The 22,080-nt window shown below is 45.5% G+C and overlaps 2 protein-coding genes across 2 annotated transcripts in view; one reads left to right on the top strand and one right to left on the bottom strand.

The window, feature by feature from the left end:
- Window positions 1-22,080, bottom strand: part of LOC311245891 (solute carrier family 22 member 16-like) — a gene marked incomplete at its 3' end in the record, with an annotated part of 53,627 nt that overhangs the window by 22,601 nt on the left and 8,946 nt on the right. The gene's annotated exons all lie outside the window — the stretch shown is intronic.
- LOC311245754 (solute carrier family 22 member 16-like) lies at window positions 6,401-14,754 on the top strand. The gene is made up of 3 exons (XM_084335730.1): window positions 6,401-6,525; window positions 10,556-10,655; window positions 14,531-14,754. Exons 1-3 carry the CDS (start codon window positions 6,425-6,427, stop codon window positions 14,723-14,725), a joined length of 396 nt encoding a protein of 131 aa, XP_084191856.1. The 5' UTR covers window positions 6,401-6,424; the 3' UTR covers window positions 14,726-14,754.

Below are 22,080 nucleotides of genomic sequence, written 5' to 3'. Positions count from 1 at the left end.
GAACCGTGTACTTCTTCCACCAATATTCCGGCTAATACGACAAATAGAGACATACAGTGTGTTATCTTTCTATGTGTCAATCATGGAGAAAATACATCTTCTTTGCGTTGATTTCCACATGGCTCTTGGCATCAGGTTTTAGTATTGAGGACAATTCTCTGGATACCAAAACCCTGTTTTAGCCTGGTATCGGCCTGATATCCAATACCGGTATCGGTGTCGGTGTATCAGTAATTATAAGATAAGATATCCCTTTATTGATCCCCTTGGGGAAATTCAGGCATCATAGCAGCATGGCGGAGGGGGGGGGGGGGGGGGGGGGGGGGGTACAGGTAGTAGAAGACATGATACAGGTCATATAATTATAGTACAGTGGAGAAGTAAGAATAAAAATAGGCAGTGTAAACAATATAACACTATAATTAACTCTGGACATGCGCATGTGGGCAAGTAGGCAGTGTAAAAATGTCAAGGTGCAAGATTGATTGATTGATTGATTGATTGAAAACTTTATTAACAGATTGCAGAATGGGTACAGTACAGTACGGCTCAATACACACAATTGTTAAGGGGATGCAGACCAGAGAAAGACGTTTGTCTTGTTTACATCAGGGTCCCCCATTTTCAATTCATCGTAACATATATGACATACAGATAGACAGTACTGCTACATCTATACATTTATGACATGCCAGATTTGCAATTACAGGGGGTATTATTATGAGGGTATGTAGCTATGCCCTCTCAGTTATATTCGCCCTACAATAAATATAGTTACAATATATAATCTAATAATCTAATATCTAATCTAATATAAATAATAAAAAAATGCAAAATGCGAAAAATGCTAAATATATGCTCTGATGAAATAAGTATACAGTATAATAATAATAATCTAATACCTAATCTAATATATATAATAAAAAAAATGCTAAATGCAAAAAAATGCTAAATATATGCTCTGATGAAATAAGTACACAGTATACACATAAGGTGCAGTAAGCATAAGGTTATGTATGCGTGATATGCTTCATAATGTTATATATTGTCCGTTTTAGGTGGGAGTCGGACACACTCAGTGACGGAAGTTCCTAGTAGTTGGATGTTGGATGTGTATCAAGGCCACGTCAGCACAGGAAGGTTTTGTGTAAAAGACATATTGCAATGCAGCACATGAGAGTTTCAGATTCAGTTCACATCCTCCTCCTCCTTCTCAGCCCCTTCACACGCACTGAAGGATCCTGTGTTTTATAAAGCAAGTCAGTCAGACAGTCAGTCAGTCAGTGAATTAGTCAGTTGTCTGTGTGTATATTGCTGTGCATATTCAGATGTAATTACTGTAGACTGGTTCAAGAAAGTGGACATCAGTCTTTCTACCAGCTATGATTTTAGCTACACACACAATGATGGTCCCAAAGCCCACCTGAAACAGCTCGACCTCAGTGTGTAGTAAGCGTGTAGTGATGCCATGCCAGACATTAAACACCAGGTCAAAGTAAAAAACATAGTCCTCCATAAGACAGATATCTTAAGATAGTCTACTTCACTTCTTTCTGCAGGGACACGTGTACTTCAGTTTGTGTGTATGTGTGTGTGTGTTTGTGTATGTGTGCGTGTCTGTGTGCGCACATGTGTGTGTGCGTGTGCACATGTGTGTGTGTGTGATTTCACTGACCTGGCATGTTTGCATGTGTTGGGGTGAGAGCCGCTCTGGCTGAATGACTCACATACCAACATAGAATAACTACAAGTAAGTATAAACTACTGCATCAGAGAGAGAGAGAGAGAGAGAGAGAGAGAGAGAGAGAGAGAGAGAGAGAGAGAGAGAGAGAGAGAGAGAGAGAGAGAGAGAGAGGGAGACACTGAGACAGAGGGAGACAGAGGGAGACACTGAGACAGAGGGAGACAGAGGGAGACAGTGAGACAGAGGGAGACAGAGGGAGACAGAGAGAGACAGAGGGAGACACTGAGACAGAGGGAGACAGAGGGAGACACTGAGACAGAGGGAGACAGAGGGAGACACTGAGACAGAGGGAGACAGAGGGAGACACAGGGAGACACTGAGACAGAGGGAGACAGAGGGAGACACAGGGAGACACTGAGACAGAGGGAGACACTGAGACAGAGGGAGACAGAGGGAGACACTGAGACAGAGGGAGACAGAGGGAGACAGAGGGACACACTGAGACAGAGGGAGACACTGAGACAGAGGGAGACAGAGGGAGACACTGAGACAGAGGGAGACAGAGGGAGACACTGAGACAGGGAGACACTGAGACAGAGGGAGACAGAGGGAGACAGAGGGAGACAGAGGGAGACACTGAGACAGAGGGAGACAGAGGGAGACACTGAGACAGAGGGAGACAGAGGGAGACAGAGGGAGGGACTAACGTGGAGGATTTGCACAGTGTGTCTCTGTCCTTCCCCCTGACACAGTGAACTCTTTATTACATCCACAATCCCTCTTTATTTGAGCCTGAGAGAGAGAGAGAGAGAGAGAGAGAGAGTGCTATATAACCATGACATAATGTGGCACCACCTCCAGACTTTCATTGCTTTTATACAACCGTTTTTTTTTATTATAGCCTTTCAAACAATAAACAGTGATAGAGGCTTTGATCATTTTCATCATGGTCCTTGTTTCTTTGGAGTGAGCCAACAGAGAGCGTGTCCTGGTTTACAGGGCAAGCCGGGACTGTAATGTAGTTAATTAACTACGGTAATCAAGGCAGAGTGACACAGGGTCGGGTTGTGACACGTCTACAGGTCGTAACGTCTACACACTGAGGTTATAAGCACAAGGGGAGAGAGGGAGAGAGAGAAAGGGATAGAGAGAGAGAGAGGGAGAGAGAGAAGGACAGAGAGAGAGAGAAGGACAGAGAGAGAGGGAGAGAGAGGGGGAGAGAGGAACAGAGAGAGATAGAGAGAGAGAGAGAGAGGGGGAGAGAGGAACAGAGAGAGATAGAGAGAGAGAGAGCTGTGAGTGACACCAGTTATGATGAACCATGTACTGTACTTCGGCTGACACTGGGAATATCCAGAGATAGCCTGCATATCGTCGGGGTACTACGTCTATGCTTGCACCTCATGGTACCAAAGCACCTCAAAGGCGCTAAAAACAAAATTACAAACATCTCAAAACAAACTGGTCAGACTACTGATTGACCTTACTCCCAGAACCCACCTCACCCCTGCCCACTTTGACAACCTAGGATGGCTTAGAGTAGACGACAGAGTACAGCAACTTGCAATGGGCCTGGTCTACATGATACACTACACGACCAAGGTACCCATGTACATGTCAAAATACTTCCCAAATGTCAGTGAATACCACGACCACAACACCAGAGGGAGCTCCACAAATCATGTTAAACCCAGATTCGGCTCAAACAAGGGACTAAACACGTTTCGCAATTATGCCACATCAATGTGGAACGCCCTACCCAAAGCTGTAAAGGAATGTGAATCACTACCCACTTTCAAAACCACTCTCAAAGAACACCTACGGGAGGCTGCAATTCGAAACTGGCCCCTGTAAATGTTCTAACCCAACCCCCTCCAATGTACAGTAAATTACCAAGTATGGTTTTGTCAATATTCCAATGTACAGTTTTGCTTGTACAGTTGTACAGTGTGTGTCCCCCACCCACCCACCCCTCCTACCCAGCCCCCCCCCCACCCACCCAACCTCCTCTCCAATGTACAGTTTCTACGTCAAATGCATATACTCTCTTTTCTGGACTCTTTTTGTTTTTGTATCACAAACAGTACTGTATTTGCAAATCTGGTATGTCATAAATGTATAGATGTAGCAGTAATGTCTATCTGTATGTCGTGTGTGTCATATATGTTATGATGAATTGAAAATGGGGGACCCTGATGTAAACAAGACAAAAGTCTTTCTCTGGTCTGCATCCCCTTAACGATGTATTGAGCTGTACTGTACTGTACCCATTCTGCAATCTGTTAATAACGTTTGCAATCAATCAATCAATCAGTCATTGGCGGAAGAAAACCCAACTTTTCAGGAGATGAAAAAAAATGAACACAGATTTGAGGGCGAATAGAGTTACGAGGTTTAGACAGATGATTGGTTTAATGCTTTCCCATTGTTTAAACTTTGTAAAACCACACACACATATGGAGGATGATCTACCGAGTTAATTTATAAAAATAAAAAAATGCAGTTACAAGGTTTTCTTACGTAAGCGACGATATGTATTTGCACTTTGGTTAGTAGTGGAGGAAGCACACTCCCTAAATGATCAATGTAAATTTAGATGGCTATATTGGTCAAAGGTGTTTGCGATGGAATCGGTTGTGAAATCGGGAAACGGTTGTTTGATGTTGTTTATAGTGGGGGGGGGGGGGGGGGGGGTGGGGGGGGTAGCAGGCTACTGAGAGCAGTGGTAAAAGTCGCAGGATCAAATTAAATCAAATGTATTTGTAAAGCCCGAAATCACAAGGTAATGACTTGTGCAGCCCCCCCCCCCCCCCCGGGCTGTACAAGTATTCTTGAACAAGTCAAGTTTTTTCAAGTTTCTTTAATAGTTGTCATACAGAAGTACAGAATACTTTCATACAAAATGCTTCTTACTGTTACGCTCCAGAGACTGTGCTAGACAAGATAGTATCAAACATAGTATACGTGTAATTTAGAAGAAGAAAAAGAGGTCACAGTGTTCGGTATAGACATATGTACAATGTTCTGAGTTACCATATAATATACAATACTATGCAGTGTACTAATGTACAGTACTATCTAGTGCAAAGCAGAAATGGGATGAGGTACAATTTAGGTACAATTTACAGTAAGGTGTACGAGTTGTAGTGCAATCCTTCATCAATAAATATAAATATAAAGTGTGGGGAGTGGGTGCTACAGTGTGTTTGTTTAAAGTGGGTGTGTGCTATAAAGTGTGTGGAGTGGGTGCTACAGTGTGTTTGTTTAAGTGAGTGTGTGCGTGTGGATGTGTGTGCTATGTGCGTTTGGTGGTTGTTGTTGTGTAGTGTTCATTCATTGTTCGTTTAGCAGCCTGATGGCCTGGGGATAGAAGCTTCTTCTGAGTCTTTCTGTGCTCGCCTTGAGACAAGAAGAAACATCACAATAGATCAAGAACAAAAAAAAACACCATCAAATCCAAATATGCAACACTCCCAGACATTCCCCAATGAAGATGAGGAACAACTCACAAAAAACCTAGCAATAGGGGAAAAAAGCACCACAGGCGATGTGGAGGAGAGAAACCTCAGATGTTCAAAGGAGGATCCCCCAACTTGGATGTCGGTGATAATATAGTGTTGCTATATGGATGATAGATGGGTGGAGAATAAAACAGGTGAATAGTTGGTACAGTATGAATGTACATATACATGTAATAATTATTTTTTTTATAAAATAGAGCTAAGAACAACAACAACAACAACAACAACAACAACAACAACAACAACAACAACAACAACAACAACAACAAAAGACAAAGCATAGGGAAACGAGCACTGGTATGAAAATAAGATAACGGTTAATGTCAAGGCTAAAGGTCGCAGGAGTGGGCTTGTGGCCTGGGAGGTCACAGGTTTGAATCCCATGGAATTCTGCCTTGGGGTGAATAAGTAATGCTCGCCCTGACCCCTGACCCCAACACCTGCCGTTGAAGTGCCTTTGACCTCCAACTGCTCGTGGCCAGTAATAGATAAGTGTGAGTGTGACGGGGCAGCTGTGAGTGTGAAACTGAGTCTTCAAAGTTTACTCAGCCAGTCTTCCCTGACAAACTAAACAAATAGAGATTCAATAGTAATGGAGACTCATTGATCTCACATGTCCCTCTCTTTCCTCCCTCTCCTCCATCTCCTCCCTCTCCTCCCCCTCCTCCATCTCCTCCCTCTCCTCCTCTCTCTCCTCCCTCTCCTCCATCTCCTCCCTCTCCTCCCTCTCCTCCTCTCTCTCCTCCCTCTCCTCCCTCTCCTCCCCCTCCTCCTCCTCCCTCTCCTCCTCTCTCTCCTCCCTCTCCTCCTCTCTCTCCTCCCTCTCCTCCCCCTCCTCCTCCTCCCTCTCCTCCTCTCTCTCCTCCCTCTCCTCCTCTCTCTCCTCCCTCTCCTCCCTCTCCTCCCTCTCTGTCCTCCTCCCTCTCCTCCTTCTCCTCCTCCCTCTCCTCCTCTCTCTCCTCCCTCTCCTCCTCTCTCTCCTCCCTCTCCTCCTCCCTCTCCCCCCTCTCTGTCCTCCTCTCTGTCCTCCTCCCTCTCCTCCTCTCTCTCCTCCCTCTCCTCCTCTCTCTCCACCCTCTCCTCCCTCTCTGTCCTCCTCCCTCTCCTCCTCCCTCTCCTCCTCCCTCTCCTCTCTCTCCTCCTCCCTCTCCTCCCCCCCCCTCCTCCTCCCTCTCCTCCTCCCTCTCCTCTCCTCCTCTCTGTATTACAGGACATAAGGATGCTGGCTATCTTTCTCAGTATGACGGGGAAGTTTGCCATTGCTATTGCCTTCGGTCTCATCTACCTGTACACCTGCGAACTCTACCCTACCGTCATCAGGTCAGTATGAGTGTAACATATATTGGAAGAGACACAACTCTTTTGACTCAGAAAGGGCTTCTTTACCATTAGGTGTGGTATAGGGAGGTGTAGTCTGACGTCACTTTGGTGCGCCCGCGAGGTCCACCCGTATAGGGATTTATCATTGGGAAAATGTATTATCGGCTATTGTAACTATTCTGCCTCATGAACATTGGGCAAGCTTTCCATTTTTGCACAAAACGAGTTCCCTTCTATCACTAACATTATTGTTTAAGCATTTTTGGTTGAAATAAAATGTGCGGATTTTTTTTTACGATTAATTGCGAATGTTTTCATGTTGAGCTATAGATTGTGGATGAATACGCACAGAAAGGTACACCGTGCAAATGTTCATGCTTTATTTGTTTTAAACGAGACGATTTAGAAATGGGCAATGGGGGAATACATTGCGTTTTCAAGATGGTGGACCGGCCGGAAACAGCAATAACGTAACCGCTACACCTCCCTATTGAGGACAAGACAAGGAGACAGAATAAAGGGAGAGACAGAGACATACCAGTAGGGTTAGCTCACCAGGATCACAGACCCAGGGCCAGCCTTAACCCTCCTGAGCTTTCTCCGGGAGGCAGGATCACAGACCCAGGACCAGCCTTATCCCTCCTGAGCTCTCTCCGGGAGGCAGGATCACAGACCCAGGGCCAGCCTTATCCCTCCCGAGCTCTCTCCGGGAGGCAGGATCACAGACCCAGGACCAGCCTTATCCCTCCTGAGCTCTCTCCGGGAGGCAGGATCACAGACCCAGGACCAGCCTTATCCCTCCTGAGCTCTCTCCGGGAGGCAGGATCACAGACCCAGGGCCAGCCTTATCCCTCCTGAGCTCTCTCCGGGAGGCAGGATCACAGACCCAGGGCCAGCCTTATCCCTCCTGAGCTCTCTCCGGGAGGCAGGATCACAGACCCAGGGCCAGCCTTATCCCTCCTGAGCTCTCTCCGGGAGGCGTGTTGCTTCTTCCCAATCCAACAGTGCAAAAATGCGGAAGCATTCGTCACCGCACGCCACTACGGTAAAGCGCCTTTCTTTTCAGGCCCGCTTAGACAAATGCTATGGCATTTCCGCGTACATTGCAACGAATCACTTGAAACCTCGGCTGGCTGTCTATTGCCATTCTCTAAGTCAAACTCTAACCTTAACCAGCTCCTTAACAGCGCCTAAACTTAACCCTTCTAACCTTAAGCAACTCCGAAACAATGCCTAACCTTAACCAACTCCGAAACAATGCCTAAACTTAACCGGCGAAATGAACGCACGTTAAAAAATATTGCCATTATCTAAGTCAAACTCTAACCTTAACCAGCTCCTTAACAGCGCCTAAACTTAACCCTTCTAACCTTAAGCAACTCCGAAACAATGCCTAACCTTAACCAACTCCGAAACAATGCCTAAACTTAACCGGCGAAATGAAACGGCGAAAGAATGCCGAATGCACGTTAAAAAAAATAAAAAGAAATTAAAGGGAATCGAACTCGCCAGCAACGAGCCGTAGGATCCACAGCCATGCAGTCTTGCCAATTGAGCTATATTTCTGGATACAGAATAAGGGGCGGTTACTGGGATATAATGAGCTCCGCTCGTGTCGAACCAAGGCGGGATCTCATGCGCATGCGCGGGCACCTCGCGAGCACGCCGGCGCACGCACCTGAGCGAGCACGCCGCCGCCGGTGCACGCACCTGGGCGCTGGCCGAAGGAAAATGAAAGGCGCATTACCGCACGCCACTACGGTACCTGCGGTGACGAATGCGGAAGCATTTTTGCACTGTTGGATTGGGAAGAAGCAACAGGCCTCCGGGAGGCAGGATCACAGACCCAGGGCCAGCCTTATCCCTCCTGAGCTCTCTCCGGGAGGCTTATAGCTTATCCGCAACAGTAAGTGACTTCCGGGGTAGGCCTGATTGGCCCCGACAGGCACGTGACGCGCAACTTTCTCTGCCGCGCGGCACGCTCCGCGGAGCGGAGCGGCAGAGCTTGCGGAATGATGTAACCGTCCAAATCCGCTATGACTTTCGTTCGGCGCTTCAGCTCACCTCGCAGAGCAGCGGTCCTGCGATCCTGCGGTCCGTTGTTGACGAGTTCGAATCCCATAGAATTTATTTTTTTTAACGTGATTTTTTTTTTAGCGTGTATTCTTTCGCCGGTTAAGGTTAGGCATGGTTAAGGTTAAGGTTAAGGTTAGGCATTGTTTCGGAGTTGGTTAATGTTAGAACGGTTAAGTTTAGGTGCTGTTAAGGAGCTGGTTAAGGTTAGAGTTTGTGTTAGAGAATGGCAATATTCTTTCTATGGTTAAGGTTAGGCATGGTTAAGGTTAAGGTTAAGGTTAGGCATTGTTTCGGAGTTGGTTAAGGTTAGAACGGTTAAGTTTAGGCGCTGTTAAGGAGCTGGTTAAGGTTAGAGTTTGTGTTAGAGAATGGCAATAGACAGCCTATTTCCGCGCGACAGCTCTCAGCAGCCTCGTTGCGCGTCCTGAGTTTGCCGCGTCACGTGCCTGTCGGGGCCAATCAGGCCTACCCCGGAAGTCACTTACTGTTGCGGAACAGTTACACGCCTCCGGGAGGCAGGATCACAGACCCAGGGCCAGCCTTATCCCTCCTGAGCTCTCTCCGGGAGGCAGGATCACAGACCCAGGGCCAGCCTTATCCCTCCTGAGCTCTCTCCGGGAGGCAGGATCACAGACTCAGGGCCAGCCTTATCCCTCCTGAGCTCTCTCTTCGGGCGGCGGGCGATCTGATAATAGTTTAGGTTTTCTTTTGTTTGTTCAGGTCGGCCCGTGACTAAACAAACAATGAGTACTTCTCCTCGGCTGCCTTCTATACAGTTCTTCTTATTCCACGTTAAGCAAGTTTACCCACGACCTCTGAACTTCAAATATAGAAGTTATCAACAACAACTGAAAGTTCAAAGAACGAAATATGACCTTTTCCTGAGGGATTTCCATAGTAAAGGAGGACTATTCTGACCATATGAATGAATGAATGAATGAAAACTTTATTTAACAGATTGCAGAATGGGTACAATACAGTACGGCTCAATACATACAATTGTTAAGGGGATGCAGACCTGAGAAAGACGTTTGTCTTGTTTACATCAGGGTCCCCCATTTTCAATTCATATAGACATTTATGACATACACAACATACATGACATTTATGGCATAGGGACATATAGGTATTTAGTACTGATACATTTGTGACATAAACGGTATTCAAATATACAGTACTGTTACCCCTAGATCCTGACAGAGTATACATATGATGGGGAGGGGACTGTACATTAGGAGGGGGTGGGTGGGTGGGAGAGAAATATACATACGGCGGGGAGAGAATATACATGCGGCGGGGAGGAGACTGTCTATTAGGAGGTGGTGGGGGTTTTGGGCATTTACGGTGGCCAGTTTCGAATTGCAGCCTCCCGTAGGTGCTCTTTAAGAGCGGTTTTGAATGTGGGTAGTGATTCACATTCCTTTACAGCTTTGGGTAGGGCGTTCCACATTGTGGCATAATTGCGAAACGTGTTTAGTCCCTTGTTTGAGCCGAATCTGGGTTTTACATGATTTGTTGAGCTTCCTCTGGTGTAGTGGTTACACTGTTAGGCGACCTCCCCACCTACAGTAAATGGACAAATCTGGACATAATAATATCTCAAGATAAGATACAATACGATACGAATAAGATAAGATAAGATATTCCTTTATTGATCCACTTGGGGGAAATTCAGGCATCATAGCAGCACGGGGGAGGGGGGAGGGGAGGCCCAGGTATGGGCAGGGTAATAGTAGAAGACATACAAACAGGCAATAGAATTATAGTACAGTAGAAAACTAAAAGTAGGCAGTGTAGTCAAAGGTGCAGATGAGGATCTGTACGCCCTGTCGGTTATATTACACAGATGAAGGCAGATGAAGGTCCCTGGGACATCAAGTGGGGGTCCGCAGCCTAGCGGGACATGAAGACTTGAGGACCGCTGGACACTAATGTCTGCCCCCCTCCCCCCCAGGTCCCTGGCGGTGGGCAGCGGCAGCATGATGTGCCGCGTGGGCAGTGTGGTCGCTCCCTTCTGCGTGTACCTGGCTGACGTCTGGACATTTCTACCTCAGGTACGTCCACACAGCGCCCCTCCTTATCGTGTCACAACCACAGTCACACTCAGATTCACAATCACAATCAGATTCACAATCACAATCACAATCAGATATTGAAATTTATTGGAAGGATAAACCCCTTGAGATATGCTATCTCGTTTTCGAGGGGGTCCTTAACATAGGATACAAAACATACAATACAATACATAACAAAACAAAAAACAGGACAACAAATACACTTATACACTGACAGACGCTCTCCCATTCCTCCCAAGAGGATCACCAATATAATTTGTTCCCTTATAAAACACATACAAAATTATAATTTGATCTGTAAACGACATGTAAGCCCTAACACAGTAAATCAATAACAGGTGCAAGTAGTCTGTAGATAAGTGAACAAAGATATCTTAAATAACCGGTAAGAAGTAAGAGATCTGAGTGAACTAGGCAGTTTGTTCCAATCAGCTGGTGCTTTATATTTAAACGCAAGTCGACCGATAGCTTTGATGGTTCGAGGTATACTAAAGAAAGGAAGATCTGTGTGTCTTAAATTATAAGTTGAACTATATGGTGTTAAGAACTGCTTTAGATAGGGGGGATAATTAAAGTAAATACATTTGTAAACAAAAAGCAACCAATGAAAATGTCTTCTGAATTGGGGAGAAAGCCAGTTTAACGACTCAAACATAAGACAGTGATGGGTTCTATAAGGACACCTCAATATAAATCTGCAGATTCACAATCACAATCAGATTCACAATCAGATTCACAATCAGATTCACAATCACAATCAGATGCCCAATCACAACCACAATCAGATTCAGGCTATGGTTAGACTAGTGTATTCCTGGCGTTTTTTTATACATTTTTGACGACGTTTGATGTCCTATCTACACAGAAATGCGTTTTTTGGCGTTTTTTTGTGGATACGGCTGAAACGCAAAATTGTGTTTGCGTTTGGAGATACGCAAAAAAAACGCTTCGACAACAGCGTGTAGTCAGCACGGAGCAGTTGTTGCGAAAACGCCCATGCGCAGTAGATACCATCTGCGTGCCCTTCCGGTGACAACAGTGTGTGTGTTTGGGACAGAGCTCCGTGTCCCAAATAGCTTCAGCTACCATGTGTTGTCAAGTTATTGTTATAAGGACCCCAGTCCAAGCTACAACAGTCTGCATTCCCTTAACAATTGTTTGTATTGAGCCGTATTGTATTGTACCCATATGCAATATGTTAAATAAAGTTTACATCCATTCATTCTGCTAGCATTACCGATTGCATGAGCAGCTGGCTAACGTGAGCTATCAGGATTCAGACCCTGTTAGCTCAGAGTTCCTCTTTCAACTTAACAAGCATTAAACAAAATGGCCCAGTCATCTATTCACCTTTGTTTAATACACACAGCGTTGTCTCTAATGTTATCTAACTACTGATAGCTCGCGATATCATCAGTTTTGGAGCTGGCTAAGTAGCGTGAGCTAACGTTAGCTTCTAGCCACAATGCTATATTGTTATAATGGCATACTCCATTGACGTTAGCATGCAGCTAACAATGCTACCGATCGTTTTTTAGACTAAACTATCCGCTCTTGGTGGTCACTTGTGTTGATGTTAGTTTTGTTTCATCAACAAATGACAGGCAGAACACACAGTGAATGTATCCGTTTTGTTTATTGCACTTTTATTAGGCTTTGCTGCAAAATTATTGCTGCATTGAGTAAATAGGCAAGATGGTGGCGCGGCATAGGCGCCTGCCTTATTGACATTTTCTTTGCTGGAGCTTCCACCAGGAAGTGTATTGGCACATTCGTTCTGATTGGTTGAAATTGCCTTCATGTTTGCCACCTACTGCCACCTACTGCTTTGGCAGTGTACTACATCAGTGTGCTCGGCTGACAAAAACGAAAAAAAAACGAAAGTGTGACTCGAGGCGCATGACGTCGCGGCGATACGCGGCGATACGTATAAGAAAACAATACGAAATGATACGAAAGGTGTAACCGCAGCCTCACAATCAGATTCACAATCACAATCAGATTCACAATCAGATTCACAATCACAATCAGATTCACAATCAGATTCACAATCACAATCACAATCACAATCAGAAATTTCTTTATTGCCAAGTAGTTTGCACATACAAGGAATTTTATTTGGTCGTTTGGTGCGACATTAACAGGCAGACAATTAAAGTAGAATCAAATAGAAAATGGAATATAAACTCAATTTAAAATAAAAGTACAATATAATATAATATAATTATAAAATAGGACAGGGCTGTGCAATTGTGCACAATATAGTATATATACACTCATTAGAATAAAACATTTAATAACAGTGGGATGGAATATTTAGCAGGGCTGTGCAATTGAGCAGTATTGTGCAAAAGGTATGAACAGTGAAGTATGAACAGTTTTGAGTGTATATTTAAGCAATAACACACGAGAAGCCGTGGGATGTCATGAATATTGCCACGGCTGTGATGCCCCCACAGGCACGAGAGCGAAGCTCGAGTGCCGTGGATCAACATGCATGACATACCACAGGCTTCCAGTGTATTATTGCTTTTATACAGCCGGTTGCACCGTCTGGAAAAATATAGGATGAATACAGACAATTCTAGGGTCTTTTATATCGATTTCAGTGAACTTATTGTAGAATTTTTTTTCCTAAAGATGTCTCGTAGCTGTGGAATTTCAAATGGATTAGGCTATCGACAAGCTTGGCGACGCAAAAAGGAATGACGTATTAGTCGAATGCAAGCGAAAGTCTGAGAAAGTCATCAGCACCTTGGACAGTTCCGGCTGTAGGCCCGTCCTCTTTATCCACTCGTTTATGGTTAACGGGTACGTTAAATCAAACGTAACGTTGTCCGCGGAGTAGGTCCTGTTGACACAGTTTTTGATGAATGGCAGTTGAAACTTTCTACAACATTCTAAAGCCAGCACAGTGGTATATTCATGGTGATTTAACCGTGAGTATATCATGAATATACTCACTGTTTAGAACGCTCTCGACCAATCACAATGCGTGGTCGGAACTACCTGTTAACAAATATATACATATTCCTACCTGTAAACAAATATATACATAGTCCAGAAAGGGTGTGTTAATGTAACACAGTGGGGTGTCAGCGGGGGGGTAAGGATAAGGCAGATGTGGGTGGATGAGTTGCCTTTTCCGTTCATGATATATATATCATGAATAGCTTTTTTTTTCTGTGTCCCATACTCCTCCATGGGACTCCTCCAAAGTGAATGATTCTGACTAGGGGTGGGACAAAAAATTCAATCGATATTGCAATATATTGTCGCACTTCCTCTTGCGACACGTTATCGATACATTGGCGCCAAGTATTGATACTACATTTGTATTAGCTTGACAATCCCATTTCACTGCAATGAAAATGACAGGAATGAGGTGAACAGACTGAAAACGTTATCTTATGTATGTATATTTTCATTGCAGAAGGTTTTCCGTTGGGGACATAATTAATAGTTAATAATAATCAAGTTGCGGTCAGTGTGTGTTAAAGAGGCACTATGCTGTTTGTTGTACATTGTTTCATGTACAATTGGCCAGTTTGTGATGTACATTAAATAATCTGATAAGATTCCGTGTAGATTCTGTGAATAAATAAATAAATAATTCCTGCTTTTTGCCTTTTTATGGGTATTTTTTCTTCCTCAGTTACACAGATATCGTGATGTATCATAGATGCAATTTCTTGCAATATATCGCTATCGAGGGCCAAATCCATCACAGTATCGTATCGTGAGTTCATCATCCCGCCCCTAATTCTAAGTGTAAAATCAGCGAAGTGGCCCTTTGATAATCAATTTAACTTCAAAGATTCCTCCTCTTACCTACTTCCTTTCTCCCCCTACAGCTTATTGTGGGAATCCTGGCGTTTATAATCGGGGTGCTGACCCTGTGGTTACCCGAGACGCTGGGCCAGCCCCTGACATCCACCATGGAGGAGGCTGAGGCTCTGGGCCGCAAGCCCAGCAAGAAGGACTCTGGCTCGGGCAACAAAGACCTCGAGGTCGGGGTGGAGCTGAAGCAGCACCAAGCCACGGACTGACGTCTATGAAAGAGAGAGAGAAAGAGAGAAGGAGGGAGGGAGAGAGGAAGGAAGGGGGTAGGGAGATAGGGGGCTTTGAGAGAGGGAGAGGTTATGAAGAGAGAAGGGGTCAAGGGGGGAGCGAGAGGGGAAAGGGGGACAAGAGAGAGAGAAAGAATAGAGAGAATGGTAGGAACAAACAGAGACATTTATTAAGGTTTTAAATACATGGCTCTGAGAACAAGGAGACAGACTGTTGCCAAAACCACACTAGGGTAACGCCCGTCGTCTACATTTAGACAGATGGAGAAACCTAAGTACCTGTAGGAGCTTTAGTGGGACTTTGTTTTTGTAAGTACTGCTGACAATTCTGTTCTGCGAAGTGACCAACGGTTTTCTCTTTGGAGACCAACTGATGCAGCTAGATGCCAATAATGTAGCAGGAGGTGCTACTTTTCAGTTGACAACCAGGTATTCAGACGTGCCTTTACAGTCATGATGATGATGATGACGTCAGCGGAAGGAGAGCAGAGTTAAAGGTGCTGTAAGTGGTGTTTTTTTACACTCCGACAGCCGTCACTGATATACTGTGTAGAGTGTCTGGTCAGTAACATGGGTCTCGTCTCCCAGTCCCTCCGCTCTGCAGTAAACACTAAATACATTTTCCTGGTATCCTGTTCCCACTTTATCCAATCAGGAAAGAGAACTCCACACTGCAAAAATGGTCTGACAAAAATAAGAAATAAAAACTAGTTTTAAGCAATTGTGTCCTTTAAACCAGTCAAATAATCTACCAGAGAAGTGAGAAAATGTGGCTCTACAAGATTTCTTGAAATAAGTAAGAATATCTAGGGTTCTCTCTTCCTGATTGGATTAAGTGGGAAGGGATTCCAGAAATTTTATTTTCTGTTTACTGCAGAGCGGCGGGACTGGGAGACCCATGTTACTGACCAGACACTATATATCAGTGATGGCTGTCGTAAAGTAGAGCTATTTAACACTTGTTAAAAAAAAGAAACACCACTTATAGCACCTTTAAACGGTTAACTGCTGACGCAATTTCCTCAACTATTTCCAACTGTCAGTTATATTACACAGATGAAAGCAGATGAAGGTCCCTGGGACATCCGCAGCCTAAGGGGACATGAAGATGTTGAGGACCGCTGGTCCGGAGGACACTAATGTCTGCCCCCCCCCCCCCCAGGTCCCCAACCCGAGGAAAGTTGAAAAAATTGTTGAGAAAATAGTCTGCAGTTCACTATACGTCTGCTGTCCTCTGAGGGGGGGGGGCATACGTTTTATGTCTGACTATCACATGACCACCCCACCTCACAACAGAACAATAGGATTCAGGTACAAAAAGAAAATTGTCGAAATGCCCCTTTTACGGCAGGTTAGTTAACAAGTATTTAACTAGCGTATTTTTTGTTTGAAGGAGATGATAGCACCGTGGACAGTATGATGACACTGCCACTCTGACATCACAGTGGTGATATCTCTCGAAGCACTAATAATTCACAGTGCAGCTGTACTTTCCTTCTGTAGAGTCTTTTCATTATTATTGATATTAGGTGTCGTGTCGTCCTGCTGTCATTTCTCACATGACACGACACCATCCCTCAACACACACACACACACGCACGCACGCATGCACGCACACACACACACACAGAAGGCTACATATCAGTACAACCTCTATGTACAGAAGTGCTTATAAACCTTTTAAATCTCAGGACGTCCACCGATGGATTATTATCACTATGAAACTACAATACCAGAAGGTTTTTCACCTGTTTGCTGTTTTATCGAATTCCATTTTGTTCATGATACTGCAGGGCTACCATTGCTATGGTGGGGATGTGTGTGTGTGTGTGTGTGTGTGTGTGTGTGCGTGTGTGTGTGTGTGTGTGTGTGTGTGTGTGTGTGTGTGCGTGTGTGCGTGTGTGTGCGTGCGTGTGTCAATGTAAATGAAGTAAGTTGTATATTAGTCAGAAATAATACTGTGTGTGTAATTGTATAATGCTGGATGAACAGAGAAAGCTGTATTAGAAAGACGTATTATTTTGTTAAAACATATTGTTCTTGTAGTTAGTTTTGTAGTCCCTGTGTACAGGGAGTTACAGGGTTATTGTAACTCCCTGTACACACAGGCATCAGCCAAACATCCTGATCCCGTCTCCAGCTGGTTCAGAACTCGGCAGCAAGGCTCATGACTGGCACCAATACAAAAGGAGGGAACACATCACCCCGTGCTGGCCTCCCTCCATTGGCTCCCTGTCACCCTGAGAATAGATTTTAAAATCCTCCTTTTTGGTTTTCAAGGCAATGACTGGCGTAGCCCCCCTGTATATCAGACCTCTTAACCCCCTACTCAGCCGCCAGGTCCCTTAGATCAGTGGTTCTCAACTGGTCTGGCCTCGGGACCCAACATTTTCCTTAGTCATTAAGTTGCGACCCAAATTTTTTAACCACTATGATTTATTTCAAATTCTCTTTTTTGCAGTAATACACAATCTTTCATGCACTGTTAAAAACATGAAATAAACTCAAAAAGGTGCAACAAAAGTGCAACTAGGGCTAAAAACCCAATGAAATAAAATAATAATAATAATAATAAATAATATATTCTTCTTAGCAGACTTCTTAGCTTAACATCCCAGGGAACTAATGGGATAACTGGGGATGTTGTTTGCTCCTGACAAGAGTCTCAAAGTCTGGGGTGATGGTAGACAAAGCAACTCTGAGGTCATGCTCAATGTCCAATCTGTTCCTCTGCTTTGTCTTCAGCTGGACCAGAGCTGAGAAGCCACTTTCACAAAGATTCTCTCTACCATTCTCTCTACAGTTCTCTCTGTCAGCCTGGTGCTTACTCCCCTTGTGTTGCTGTTCTGTGTTCTGCACAGTGTCCAGTTACTTTATTGTCATTCCCTGTGTCTTATGTCTTACCGTCTGTTGCATAGTCCTACTGCCATAACATATCGGCCAGTCTCCTATGTATTACCATATTGTCTTTGTGTCATAACATGTCTACTGTCCTAGGCCATACTGTATCGTCTGTTGTATACCCCTAGTGTCTTGTGGTCCTACTGTATCGACTGTCCATCCCGTCTTTCGTCATGTTGTATTGTCCTCTGTTACACTGTGTGACTATGTCTATAGTTTTTAATTCTGTAGTTACTGTACAGCACTTTGGTCGGCTCTCTGAGCTTTTAAATGCGCTATATAAATAAATGACTTGACTTGTTCTCTTTGTCTTAAGGATTTTTCTTTTTGCTACCAAAGATGTGGTTGAAAACTGTGATAAACGTTCACGTCTATTCACCCGCTTTGCGATAATTCTATACACTACTTTTGCTTTTGTACGTTCACCATTCAGTAGCATGCATTTCTTTATTTAGTGCATTTATCTGAAGGAACGCGAACACCTTCTACTGTTATCCTGACGTCGGTGTAGCTTTCCGTTCTTACGTCGAGCGGTTTTACGATCATTATTACACTATTGTTGTGTATTTTTGTTTTTCACGGTGATGTTTTGTTCATTTGAAGGGAACTAAAAAACGGATGTCTCACTCTTGTGTTGTTGGCTTCATCGGCACTTTGGTTTGAAGCGTTTTCATGGAGTAGCAGCAGCGCATGAATCTTTAACCTTAAAGCCACAATCCGTGGTTATTTGACGGTTTACATTTTGTTTATATATTAAAAAAAATAAAATTTGCCAACACGCTTCTCTTTTTCTCTCTCGTTCTAGCACACACATGTACACACACACATATACACACACACACGCACAATCGCATACACACATGTACACACACACACATATACACACACACATGCACAATCGCATACACATAGCCTTCCCTCATATCATCATAGGCCCATTTGCTGTAACCTAGGTCTCTCCGTGTTGCAACATGTCATTCTGTCAGTAAACTCCATCCTTAATCAAAGATTCCGTGAATAATATCTGGTCAAATTATTCCATGTCAATATTCATACCCATTTCCCTGTGACTTGTAGGTTGGAAAATAAGCACTTTGAAGGACTTCCCTGGCCCATCGTAACTTTCCCCTGGTAAATCATAACCAACCGTTAACACGCTGTGACGCAATCACGGATTGTGCCTTTACCTTATTTCACGACTTTATTTGGCAACTCTCTCTCTCATCCTTTCTATATCTCTCATCCTTTCTCTCATCCTCTCTCTCATCCTTTCTCTCTCTCCCTCTCTCTCGGGATCTGGAAGGGCTCAACTTTCTCTCTCTCATCCTCTCTCTCTCTCTCATCCTTTCTCTCTCCCTCTCTCTCTCTCTCTCTCTCTCTCTCTCTCTCTCTCCTCTCTCTCTCTCTCTCTCTCTCTCTCTCTCTCGGATCTGGAAGGGCTCAACTTGCCGAGAGAAGAGAAGCAGTGGAACATATTTGTGGCTCTAGCATTCTATTGGCTGCTGACTGGAGGGTGGTGCCCCTCCCTCCTCATCTCCACCGGCACGAAAACAATCCCTCCTTAGTCCTCAATTCCTTCTCTTGAGTATAGAAGCATGTTTACAGGTGTGTATTAGATTAGATTAGATTAGATTAAAATGTATTGTCATCATACAGCACAAGTACAGCACAACGAACAGACATCATTGACCTTATTTTTTAGTCATGTTAAATGTTTCTCTTTCTCCTCTGCAGTCTGTAATGGCCCTGTTTTTAAGTGTTATATAAAGTGCCATGGTTTGGCATCCAACCAGAGTGCAAATGTAGCAGTAAAGTGCAACAGCAATATACAATGTAGGTACAGGTGATTAAACTGTGTACACGTTATACAAATTAGTATTACTGAGTGTAGTGCTAATCAGATGTATGTACAGAGTTGTATTATAATAAATACAGCGTAACTAGTAGGAGTACGATATGTACAGATATACTGTAGATATAGTAAAGGACTAAATGCAGGTAAGTACATATGACTGTGTACTACATGCGTGTGTGTGTGTGTGTGTGTGTGTGTGTGTGTGTGTGTGTGCACTTGCTTGCTCGTGTGTGTATGTGAGTGTGCGAGTGTGCATGTACTGTGTATGTGTGTAGGTGCAAAAGTAGGAGCTGAGCTGTTAGTAGTAAAGTTATTATAAGTTAGTAAAGCAAACAGTTATCTGTGTAGAAGCGGCGGTGTTTTCCCATATTAGCGTGTGTTATTATTTGACACTGTGGAGAGGGGCTTGCGGGGCAGGGCAGGGCTGTAGCAGGGGGTGAGGAATGTCAGGCCAGCAGGGGACCAGAGCCCCAGAGAGAGAGGGGGAGGAGAGGGGGAAAACAGACCGAATACCGGAGGAGGAGAGAGGGGCCACCGTTACAGAAAATGTACACGAACGTCACATTATTACCTCGGTATCCACCAGTGAGTATTCGGAACACTTACACTTACTGTACATACGAGCAGATTTCCACCGATCACACGTACTGTACGACACTTTGCTCTCGCAGCACGTGATCACGCGTGGCTCATGTGAAGGTTTTCGTGATCACCTGGATAATGTGTCAAACACAGGCTTTCCCAGGGCCTTCTAACAGAGTCTCAGCTAGGGGGGGGGGGGGTCCAGGACTAACAGAGTCTCAGCTAGGGGGGGGGGGGGGGGGGTCCAGGGCTAACAGAGTCTCAGCTAGGGGGGGGTCCAGGGCTAACAGAGTCTCAGCTAGGGGGGGGTCCAGGGCTAACAGAGTCTCAGAGAGGGGGGGGGGGGGTCCAGGGCTAACTGAGTCTCAGCTAGGGGGGGGGGGTCCAGGGCTAACTGAGTCTCAGCTAGGGGGGGGGGGGTCCAGGGCTAACAGAGTCTCAGCTAGGGGGGGGGGGTCCAGGGCTAACAGAGTCTCAGCTAGGGGGGGGGGGGTCCAGGGCTAACAGAGTCTCAGCTAGGGGGGGGGGGGGGGGGGTCCAGGGCTAACAGAGTCTCAGCTAGGGGGGGGGGGGGGTCCAGGCCAGGGCTAACAGCGTCTCAGCTAGGGGGGGGGGGGGTCCAGGGCTAACAGAGTCTCAGCTAGGGGGGGGGGGGGTCCAGGGCTAACTGAGTCTCAGCTAGGGGGGGGGGGTCCAGGGCTAACAGAGTCTCAGCTAGGGGGGGGGGGGTCCAGGGCTAACAGAGTCTCAGCTAGGGGGGGGGGGGTCCAGGGCTAACAGAGTCTCAGCTAGGGGGGGGGGGGGGTCCAGGGCTAACAGAGTCTCAGCTAGGGGGGGGGGGGGTCCAGGGCTAACTGAGTCTCAGCTAGGGGGGGGGGGGGTCCAGGGCTAACTGAGTCTCAGCTAGGGGGGGGGGGGGGTCCAGGGCTAACAGAGTCTCAGCTAGGGGGGGGGGGGGGTCCAGGGCTAACAGAGTCTCAGCTAGGGGGGGGGGGGTCCAGGGCTAACAGAGTCTCAGCTAGGGGGGGGGGTCCAGGGCTAACAGAGTCTCAGCTAGGGGGGGGGGGGTCAGGGCTAACAGAGTCTCAGCTAGGGGGGGGGGGGGGTGTAGGGCTAGGATCGGGGGGGGGGGGGGGGGGGGGGGGTGTCCAGGACGCGTGTATACTTTCGACAACAAATGTTTGTTAAAGCGTTCGAGTTTTGCGCTCTGATTGGCCAGGTCATGTGACATGTGCGCCAATCGTGGGACAGCAAGTTCTGCGCCTATTTCCGGGTCTAACAGCCTGCAAACTACCTGGCGTTCTATCGTCACGCTCTAAGACAAACTCTAACCTTAACCAACTTCGAAAGAGCGCCTAAGCTTAACCAGTGTAGAAACTTGCGGTCCCACGATTGGCGCACATGTCACATGACCAGAAACGCGCGTGGCCAATCAGAGACGCGGAAACAAACATTTGTTGTCGAAAGTATTCAGGCGTCCAGGACTAACGGAGTCTCAGCTAGGGGGGGGGGGGGGTCCAGGCCTAACAGAGTCTCAGCTAGGGGGGGGTCCAGGGCTAAGCCCCCATCATGTAGGCAAATTACATTTGCAATAAAGAAAGACATCTGCTGTAATTTCCTGCCAAACCAAATTTCAACAAAATAGCAAACACACGGTTAGTTCCAAATGAGTTTAACTTTGAACATGCACGCACACACGCACACACACACACACGCACACACACACACACACACACACACACACACACACACACACACACACACACACACACAGTGGAACAGAGGACAGAGCAAAGCCTGCAAAATGAGATTCCATGTGATACGGTGGAAACCACACAAAACACATAGAAGAAACACATAGAACAATCAAATGACTTAATAATGTGAGCTGTTAAAAAACTAAAAACAACAACTTTTACATGTAAGGGCTGGTGGGATTACAGATACTACCGGTGTGTGTGCAATAGACGGTTTTAAATGGACCCACGTTTATTTC

The sequence above is a fragment of the Notolepis coatsorum genome (assembly GCF_963971535.1).
Source record: "Notolepis coatsorum genome assembly, chromosome: 19".
Classification (NCBI taxonomy): Eukaryota; Metazoa; Chordata; class Actinopteri; order Aulopiformes; family Paralepididae; genus Notolepis; species Notolepis coatsorum.
Note: the sequence above shows the minus strand (reverse complement) of the source record. Positions and strands in the feature narration are given on the sequence as shown.

Bases quoted from the DNA above. Each gene is read 5' to 3' on its own strand.
- LOC311245754 (XM_084335730.1), top strand. From the start codon at position 6,425: ATGCTGGCTATCTTTCTCAGTATGACGGGGAAGTTTGCCATTGCTATT. The intron at 6,526-10,555 runs GTCAGTATGAGT...CCTCCCCCCCAG, and splicing joins CTCTACCCTACCGTCATCAG to GTCCCTGGCGGTGGGCAGCG. The intron at 10,656-14,530 runs GTACGTCCACAC...CTCCCCCTACAG, and splicing joins TCTGGACATTTCTACCTCAG to CTTATTGTGGGAATCCTGGC.